At 36.9% G+C, this 10,506-nt stretch overlaps 1 protein-coding gene across 1 annotated transcript; it reads left to right on the forward strand.

Moving 5' to 3' along the window:
- The first annotated feature begins 9,422 nt into the window (after nucleotides 1-9,422).
- On the forward strand, nucleotides 9,423-10,048 carry LOC125359275 (prothymosin alpha-like). The gene has a single exon (XM_048356925.1). The coding sequence runs from the start codon at nucleotides 9,481-9,483 to the stop codon at nucleotides 9,814-9,816; it is 336 nt and encodes a 111-aa protein (XP_048212882.1). The 5' UTR covers nucleotides 9,423-9,480; the 3' UTR covers nucleotides 9,817-10,048.
- The last annotated feature ends 458 nt before the right edge of the window (nucleotides 10,049-10,506 follow it).

A 10,506-nucleotide genomic window follows, 5' to 3' on the forward strand; every position in this document is an offset into this window, starting at 1 on the left:
TATGTGAATTAGAACTATCTGGGATAACATAAGAAATGTTCATAGTATCAAGGTGAAACAGGTGACATAAATATCCAAATGTTTAAACAAAAGTCTAGAGAAAGAAAAAAGTGGTTATTTCCTAACTTTTTTTTTTTTTTTTTGCCAGTCGTGGGCCTTGGACTCAGGGCCTGAGCACTGTCCCTGGTTTCTTTTTGCTCAAGGCTAGCAAGCACTCTGTCACTTGAGTGACAGTGCCACTTCTGGCCATTTTCCATATATGTGGTGCTGGGGAATTGAACCCAGGGCTTCATGTATACGAGGTGAACACTCTTGCCACTAGGCCATATCCCCAGCCCCTCCTAACTCATTTTGTAATACAGGTATATATCGTTATGGCAAGATAAATGTATAAAATGAGAACTATAGATAAATGACATTTATTTAGGTGTGCAAAACATCTAGTACAAAATAGAAAATAATATGCAAAGATCAAGTATGGTTTCTTGAACAGAATGCAATCTAGGATTACCAAGATAAATTATAATCTATCAAATGAATAGATTAAGAAGAAAATGGCATGACACATGCAAAAGTAAATATAACTATAAAATTTCACACATATCTAAAATTGAAGAGAATAGAAGGAAATATTCTTAGCAAATTAGGAATCTGTGTATATTCCTAAGTATAATGCTTGGAATGGTTTGGATAATGGTTTGGATAAATATTCTAAAAAGTCCAAGAGTGAAGCTTGTGCTAGGCCAAAAAAGAAAAGAAAAGATGGATCCTCTCTTCACTAAAATGCTAAAGGATCTAGTATTAACCTAGTAGTTGTGACTGATGGGAATCAGAAACTACTGAGTGTGAGTTTTCCCTAACTTAGTTCACAAGCATAGGTATGAGTATCTTGTAATCTGGATATGTGAGATTTTGCCCTATTATGAAAAATAGATATGTATCTATACATATTGAGTGTGCAATGATACATATTTATATCTATATGCTCATATACACAGATAATTTTTATTTTCCTTTGTTGCTATTCCCATGTGTGCTTCTTTTATAAAATCGCCTCAGGTTGCTATATAAAGTACCATAAACTGGTACTGGCATTACTTAACAGAAATGCATTTCATAGCTGTGAAGGCTAGAAGTCCAAAATCAGTATAACAAACTGGTGATGCTCTTGTGAGTGCTTTCTAGCTTACTGAGTCACCTTCTCACTGTGCTTTTACAGGGAAAATTGTGACCACCTCTTTGCTTTCTTCTCCTCAGGGTACTAAAACCATTCGTGATGATTTCACCTCCAAGCCCATTTATCTCCCAAAGGTCCCATCTTCAATTTATGATTTTGGATGGATATAGGTATTTGATCCATAGAATTTGCCAAATATAAAAGTCTCAAATACTGTACCATCAGTATCTCCTAAAAGCACAAGAGGAGCAGAAAATGTCCTAAATATCAAACATTTTTGCTATGGTTAGCCCATAGTAACAGGGCAAACTGGCCCTGTGTACAATGTATAAAACTGTGAACCCAAATAAACCTTTGTGCTTTTTTGTATACTGGTACTGGGATTGAACTCAGTGCATAGATGCTTTTCCTTAGCATGTTTTTCTCAAGGGTAGTAATATATCACTTGAGCTGAAACACCACTTGTGGCCTTTTTTTGTTGTTGTTGTTAATTGGAGTCTTGTGGATTTTCCTGTCCAGGCAGGCTTCAAATTGTGCAATCATCAGATCTCATCCTACTGCATACTTAGGATTACAGGTGTAAGCCACTGGTATCTAAATCATGGGGCTTGAACTCAGCCTGGGCACTGTCTTCAAGGTTTTTTGCTCAAGTCTTGCACCCTACCACTTTTAGCCACAGTGCCACATTCAGTTTTCTGGTGGTTATTTGGAGATAAGTATGTCATGGGTTTTCCTGCCGAGGCTGGCTTCGAACCATGATCCTAAGATATCAGCCTTTTGAGTAGCTAGAATTATAGGCATGAGCCACTGGTGCCTGGCTAATTTTTGTTCTTTATATCTATTATCTCAAAGATTTGTAACAGAAATGTAGAACTCACTAGTATACTTACTAAGTGTGCTAAGAAAACTTTAGGTACAAAAAGAGTAACATTCAAAGGTAGTGAATAGTCCAAGAATAAAGAAGAATAGGGTAATTGGCATTTGCCATGTGCTACTACAAGTTTTCACTCAGCATCTCTTCTGTTGTGCCAAGCAATAGATAATGTGACATTAATTGACGACAGTAATAGCCCAGGGAGAGGATCTTGCTATTTCCTCATTATCCAGCAAGTTTCTCTCCTGTGGGCAGTAGGTCATCAGTCCCAACATTCTATTAGCTTCATCATTTTAGCAAATCAGCTCTGACTAATAGCTGAAAATTTGTTAAATAGGAGGTTCTCTGACAGGCAGGTCTGAGAATGATGGGAAATAATGGGTCTTGTCTTTAGGCGAAAAAAATAATGAGCAATAAGGAATTGCTCCAGTTTCATTAAGTAATGATTATCCAACATCCTGAGTGACACATATGAATACAGAGTGTATAGGTCAGGATTGATGTGAGGCAAAATGAGTACATAAGCCAGATCAAAAGAAAATTCATTAGCATGCTTCCTTTTCTTCCAAACAGGATGTTTGCCAATTATTTGACCTTCTTTGAAGAAAGATACTTGATGGTCTCTCAAAGTGGGTCATTGTTTAGAGCACCAGAGCTTCTTTTAAAACTCCTCCAACCCATACTTCTCAAACTTATTCTGCACAAGTAGCCAAGGGAAGAACCTCCAACTCTATTTTTCTGACAAACTCAGCTTCAGCTGATGCTACAGGTTTATGGTTTTAGAATTACCACTGCAAGTCCTGTTTTCAAATATAATAATTCTTCAAATGCTTCAAAATGCTTTCTGTGCTATCAAAAACGCACAGACATTCACACAACCTATTCATATTATTGAAACTTTCCAAGTCTTTCTTATACTTATGAGTGTATATTATGAGGGTATATGAATGAGAGATGGGGCAGAGAGACTATTCATTTTTTTATGCATAGTGATTTCATATATCCACCAACACAGGCAAACTAAGGGTTAGTTCTAACACACAGGGGCTCTCATGTTGTGTAACTAAACCCAACATTTCTAAGCCCAACCTTTCTTCTCATCCCTAACCGCTGGAAATTTGTAAGGTCTCGCATGTTAAAAATGTTACACAAAGTGATCATCCAATATGTAACTTTTTCAGATTGTGTTTTAACTCAGCAGACTTTTTGTATGTGCATAGATAGTTGGCTCTTTTGTATTGCTGATTTTACTTTTAATTCATTATACATATTTACATTTTATAGAACTATTTACCTTCTTTAAGAACCTCTGGGTTATTTCTTATTCCTAGCTGTTCTAAACAAAGTTGTTATCAATTTGTGTGTGTGTGTATGTGTGTGTATGCCTGTGTGTGTGTGTGTATGCCTGTGTGTGTAGGCCAGTGTGTATGTGTATGCCTGTGTGTATAGGCCAGTGTGTATGTGTTTACCTGTGTGTGTATGCCTGTGTGTGTGTGTGTGTGTGCAGTGTTGGTGTGAATATTGATTTTTATTTCTCTGGTATCACATAACTATACAGTAAAAGATGACACAGCAACCTTACATTATGTATTTAAATCAAATAACTACTAAACATAAAAAGGTCTAGAACAGAACTGTCAGTGGGTAACAATAGCTCAACAGCTATGTACATATGATCATATAAGACGAGGATAAGCAAAAACACCTCCAAGAGAAGAACACAGGAGGATTCTATTGTTGACGTTACATTTAAAGTTCTAGGTGAATTTCCTCTGATGTACACTATGTGGTTACTGTATATGATTTTGGTACACTGGGTATTGTGTATATACCTATCTGATTTAGGGAAGGGAAAGAAAAACGAGGGTGTAAGATATCACAAGAAATGTACTCACTGCCTTATTATGTAACTGTATCCCTTTTGCACAACACCTTGTCAATAAAATTTAACTAATAAAAAAAGAAAATGGAAAAAACTGAATATGAGGCTTAAAAAAAAAGATCACACTGAGCTTCTTTTACTCCTGAATAAAAATTCTATTATATTCAAGTGGCTAGATTTCTTAAACAAAACATTTAGAGGCACAGGAAATATAATAATGAGGTTTATAAACTTTCAAATCAGACTTGGATTTGAGTCCTTGCTCTACCTTATAGTATTAACCATTTTTTTTTCAATAGCAGGGCTAGAACTAGCACTTGCTCAGATGTTGCTCTACCACTTGAACAATACCTCCAGTCCCAAGTTTTGTAGTTTACAGATGAATTTGCAGACTTTTCTGTCCAGGTTGTCTTCAAACTACAAACTTCAAACTTACAGTTTCCCTCATAGGATTACAGATGTAAATTATGGGTACCCAGCTCCAGTATTTGCTAATTTTGGTTGAGTAGGGGGTTAGTACAGGTCAGCATGCCCTGTATTCACACTATATCATTACCATAAACTTTGAAGATAAAAATGAGACCAAGAGACACAGTTTACTTTTTATAGCTGCACACTAAGAGCCAAGAAGAAATTAAAGTGTGGGCAGTCCAATCCAAAATTACCTTAAACATCACTATTCTTCCCAGCTCCCTGTGAGCCTGGGAAAAGCACCAATCCTCCAATGACCCTATTTCTCCATGTCAGGGAAGCCCACCTGCCACAGATATGCTGAGCACAAATAAAATAATATGTATGGAGCACTTGGTGCAGTGCTTAGATTTCCATAAGCTCCTAATACTCAAATCTACTCTCAATGTTTTTATTTCTTTTTAATGGTGTGTTGAGTACTAAGAAGGGAAGGGCTAGAGTTAGTAATAGAAAAGAAAAGCAGGAAAAATACATCCTTCTATCCCAGGACAAGTATGCTTGGTATCTGACATCCCAATATCTCAAGGTTTTAGATTTATAGATGTTCATGTTCCTATCTCAAGAACACCTTGCCTTGGCCATCAAAACCTGGTGGCAGATTAACTGAGTGTGAATGATATATAACAAACAGAGATTGAGCTATGAGCGAGAAGCAAAAGTGAGATTAAACTGCTCAATTGTGAAAAACATTAAGATGATCTAATATGCCATTCAGTGTATCCCTGTTGAGAAAAATGTTTTGCTGTTGGCTAATCTCATCTCAGTTTCGCAATGGAATGCTATGCCTGCACACTTTCACTTCCATGTCCATTTGTGTTTAACCATCACAGGTCAATATATATGAAGCCAGCATTTCAGATGCAATAACCATCTTAAGTAAGTATGTACACCCATACCTAAAATCATGTTTTCTCTATTTTTAGTGACTTTTCTGATCTAGGATCACACAAAAGACAATGTTTCTCATCCTGAGAAATAGTCATTTGTCACAACCAATTTGACAAATTGTAAAATATAATGAATTTGAAAATGTGCCCTATTATCTAGCATTTTGTCTTAAATATGACTGCGAATTCAGACCCTCGTTCGAGACTCAGGTGCCCATTAAAAAAAAATTATGTTAGTAAATTGCTTTTCCTGAAGGGCCCTGTCTCTCTTAGACACAATCAAGTCTCTTCTTCAGGGAAGCCCATCCTAACATGGGAGTAAGAAGGACAACATTCTTGCTGTGATTTGGGACAGCTTTGAGGACCATCTCATCTCTAGAGCTGGGGTTTCTTTTGCAACTACATTGTAGTTTAATTTCTTCCCTGTATCCAATTCTGCTTCACTGAATTTACTATGGGTGATGTTGCAAAGATCACTCCCTATTAATCAGCATATATATGTAACTTTAGAATCTTCTTCTTAAGGAGGCAAATTTAGATAATCCCTAGAATAAAATCCACTCAACTTGCATGAAGATACAATATACATTTACTACAGCCTTAGAAAAATTTAGGTTATCTGCAGAAAAAAAGCTATAAATTTGGTATGTTTACATACTTTGAGTATCTATTGCATTCCTTTTCAAGGATGCATCAGTGAATGAAACAAAGAGAGGAAAAGAGAAAGGATTGAAGAGTAAATAAAATAGTAAAAGTTCACAGAAAGATGACTAGACAAAACATTGAAAGGTGTGTGTGTGTGTGCACGTGCACAAGTGAGAGAGATGGACAGACTTTCTCAATAAAAAAGCTTTAATTGCTTTGATAGAAAAATATATAGATATATTTAAATAAAGTCATCAGAATAGGCTTAAAAGGGAAACTTTGAAAAAAAACTTGCTGAAAGGAAAGATTAATCAAAATGCTAGCAAGGTAAAGTTCAGTCCATAATGGGCCAAGGTCCTGCAGAAATAGCCTTCCTGGCACATCTGAGGTATAGTACAGATGTCAGAGTGGCTAGAGTAAATGAGGAGTAACGAACAGAAAATAGGGAAACCTGAGTCAGGTAAGGCTGTGGTCTTCACCCTGAGTGGGGTTGAAAGCCATGTAAGTATTTGAAGCAAGGAGCATATGCCACTTAGGTTTGAAACAGTTCCTTAGCTATTGGACTTCAGTACCCTGTAAGAGAAAGTGGTTAAATCAGGGATACCAGTAAGATTTTGAAAACAAGCTAAGTAAGAGGCAATTCTTTTTTTAACAATGTGAGTGTGTGTGTGTTAAAACACATATGTGTACATTATAAATTTATTTATTTGTTATATTACAAAGATGATGTAGAGAGGGTTATAGTTACATAAACCAGGTAATAAGTACATTTCTTGTTGAGCAGTGTCATCTCTTCCCTCCTGATCCCCCTCCTCCATAAGTTGTATAGTTTGTTTTCAACATAGCATCTAGTGATTATTGCTGCTACATTCAAGAGGCAGTGTTTCTTTGCAGAAGGCTGGTAACAGTGAAAATGGAGAGAAATAAATGGATTCTACATATACGTTGAAGATAGTAACTCGGTAATTATTGATATTGGCTAAATGGTAAGGGCATTAAGGATAAGGACTGGAAATTCTACCATGGTAATCACCCTGAAGAACTATGTGTCTACAGTTGCTATTAGCTACAGTGTAAAGGGCATGAGATTTTATGGAAAAAAATCAGAAATTTTACTTTAACTTGGTAAGCTTGAGATACACATTGTGTATCTAATATGTCTAATCAACCATTGTATATATAAATCTGGAGTATGTGAATTTAGTATGTAGATGTCAATTATTGTCATGAGGCTGCATGAGTTTAGCTGGGTAATTATTTTATACTGAAGAGAAAAGGAATATAATTTTTAATAACTAGGAACAAATGTATATATGTGCATATTTTTCAAACATATATACTTGACATAAAACATATGTAATATATATAACACAGCAACTATCTTGCTCATAATTGTGTCTTATTGCCTAGAACACTGAATACCTCTTATACAGGCATTAAATAAATGAATAACAGATTAGTAAACATATAAATATGGGGCTTCTGCATAAATTTTCATGTAAAGAAAATGTCTTAAGCATTTTTAGAAGTTTATAAACAATTTTAATACTTAATGGCATTGAAATGTATGTTGACAGTAATTAGTTATTTTTAAGCAGTCTGATTTAATAAATTCTTAATTAGAACTAAATAAGAAAAAATATGTGCAGAAGAAAAAAATAATACCACAGAACAAAAGTTAGACCAAAACAAGGAGCCAGTAATTGCCAAGGGTTGAGTTGAAAACAAGAACTGAAAAATGTTCTTTAAATTTGATAAATGAAAACTTTTTGATATTCACTTATAAATAAATGAGTATAAATGAATAAATCAATGAGAACCCATAAAAGGAAACTAAAACAGGGAGAATTATGTCTGTGGATGTATAGAGAGAAAAGCTGTAGATGGAAGGTGGTAGGAGAGAGGAAGTGAGCACCAACAGCCTTTAATTCAGGTTGTGTGAGAGGAGAATGATTCAAGTGAGATTTACTTTACTACTGAGAAGGAAATCATGAATTCTAAGTGTGTGCTCAAGTACATGTCTTTGAAAACACAATATTAATTTACAGCACATCTTCTCTATGAAATAGATATGTGATAGAAGTCAGATTGTGAGAGTAGACTTCAGTGAATGACAAATATTTTATTTATTTATTTTTGTTTATTTGTTTTGTTTTTGTTGCCAGTCCTGGGCCTTGGACTCAGGGCCTGAGCACTGTCCCTGGCTTCTTTTTGCTCAAGGCTAGCACTCTGCCACTTGAGTCACAGCGCCACTTCTGGCCGTTTTCTATATATGTGGTGCTGGGGGATCGAACCCAGGGCTTTATGTATACAATTGAAGCACTCTTGCCACTAGGCTATATTCCCAGCCTGGCAAATATTTTAAACAGGCTGTGTAATGAATAGACTAGGAACTCCCAAGCAGGTTTATCTGTGACCAGAGACAATGAACTCAATGTGAACAATTTTGTGATTTTCCTTAGAAATCTTTATCAAAATGAGAGTAGGGTGCTGATGATAATTAGTTGGTTTAGGTTTGTGGTTGAAAGATAAACCAAAAATGGTGGAAGATCAAAAGGATGAGACACTGGTTGAATTGATAAAATATTGGATCTGGAAAAGTGTCTATGAAATGGAAGAAAAATTAAACATCATGGAATTGAAATTTGTATTAAATTGAAGATTAGATAGGGTGGTAAGTGAAAATTAGGGAGTGAATTTTATCATAAAAGTAGCATTGTAATCCCAATTTTAAGAGATGGAAGAGTTTTAGGCAATGAGAGAAAACAGTGAGACCTCCATGGGCTTTGTCTCTATGCAGATCAAAAACTGATTAGGCAAGGATCATGATGGGCCAGGCAGTTCCAATACCCACATTCATGAGGTGTAGCAGGGACTGAACAAAAAATATTATTGCTGGAGATGAGCACAGTGGAAATGAGTCAGTGACCAGGAATTTCCCAAGTATTTGGTAAATCTCCACAGAGAGAGGGGTCCACCCTGTCTAAAGTATCGGGAGCATGAGGCATATTGAGTTGTCTGGTATCAAAGATCAGGAGGCACGGCAAAGCTGTTCATCACTAGCATTTCTGAGGTTCAAGTTCTGTCAAAGATGTAATGATCTTAGCTTAAGCTTTGAAATGACATCTTTGGCCAAAAGAAGTTTTGTGATTTTGTATTCTAGCTTAACTGCAGAGGGCTAGAATTTAAATATTATTATTGCTTAGTAGATGCAACTGTTTTGGAAATACACACATTCAGATAAAAAGTGCTCACTATAGAGATAGATGAGTGTTCTTGTGTTATGGTACATTACCATATCCTCTACTTCAATACTCATCAGCAGCCCCACTGGCTGCTCTGAAAAGCCATCTTTGCATTGCTCCTGCGTCCTGCTCGCCGCAGCCTCCTCCGCCGCGTGCCTCCTCAGCCGCCGCTGACTCTGGCAGCTCCCTCGCCTGAGTTCCTGCCCCCAACTCCCTCGCTTTCTTTCTTTCTTTTTTTTTTTTTCGTCCCCTTGCTGCACCGGATCACCGGCGTGCCCTCCCCCCCCACCACCACCACCATGTCAGACGCGACTGTGGACACCAGCTCCGAGATCACCACCAAGGACTTGAAGGAGAAGAAGGAAGTTGTGGAGGAGACGGAGAATGGAAGAGACGCTCCTGCCAACGGGAGTGCAGCTAATGAGGAAAATGGGGAGCAAGAGGCTGATAATGAGGTAGATGAAGAAGAAGAAGAAGGTGGGGAGGAAGAGGAGGAGGAGGAAGAAGGTGATAGTGAGGAGGAGGATGGAGATGAAGATGAGGAGGCCGATGCAACTACAGGCAAATGGGCAGCTGAAGATGATGAGGATGATGATGTTGATACCAAAAAGCAGAAGACTGATGAGGATGACTAGACAGCAAAAAAGGAAAAATTAACTCAAAAAAGGCCGCCGTGACCTATTCACCCTCCACTTCCCGTTTCAGAATGTAAACGTGGTCACCTTCGAGTAGAGAGGCCCGCCGCCCACTGCGGGCAGCATCACCAAGCTCTCCACCACCCACCAAAACCACAACGAGAATTTGCAACAGGGGAGGAAAATACCAAAACTTCCAAGGCCCTGCTTTTTTTCTTAAAAGTACTTTAAAAAGGAAAATTTGTATTTTTTATTTACATTTTATATTTTTGTACATATTGTTAGGGGTCAGCCATTTTTAATGATCTCGGATGACCAAACCAGCCTTCAGAGCATTCTGTCCTACTTCTGACTACTTGTGGTGTGACCATGTTCATTATAATCTCAAAGGAGAAAAAAAAACAACCCTTGTATAAAAAGCAAAAACAAAACAAAAAAATCTTATTCCGAGCATTCCAGTAACTTTTTTTGTGTATGTACTTAGCTGTACTATAAAGTAGTTGGTTTGTATGAGATGGTTAAAAAGGCCAAAGATAAAAAGGTTTCTTTTTTTCCTTTAAAAAAAAATACTCATCAGCATGTCTTTGTTTAACTCTTTATCATTTGGCTTTGAATAGATCAGACTTCCATAAAATAGCAGTCAGTAATTGTGGGACACATGTGTCTGGCACATATTCTTCCTTGTTGTTG

This window comes from Perognathus longimembris, chromosome 11 (assembly GCF_023159225.1).
Source record: "Perognathus longimembris pacificus isolate PPM17 chromosome 11, ASM2315922v1, whole genome shotgun sequence".
In the NCBI taxonomy this organism is placed as follows: Eukaryota; Metazoa; Chordata; class Mammalia; order Rodentia; family Heteromyidae; genus Perognathus; species Perognathus longimembris.

What these genes read in the sequence shown, in the direction of transcription:
- LOC125359275 (XM_048356925.1), top strand. Translation starts at nt 9,481, where the DNA reads ATGTCAGACGCGACTGTGGACACCAGCTCCGAGATCACCACCAAGGAC.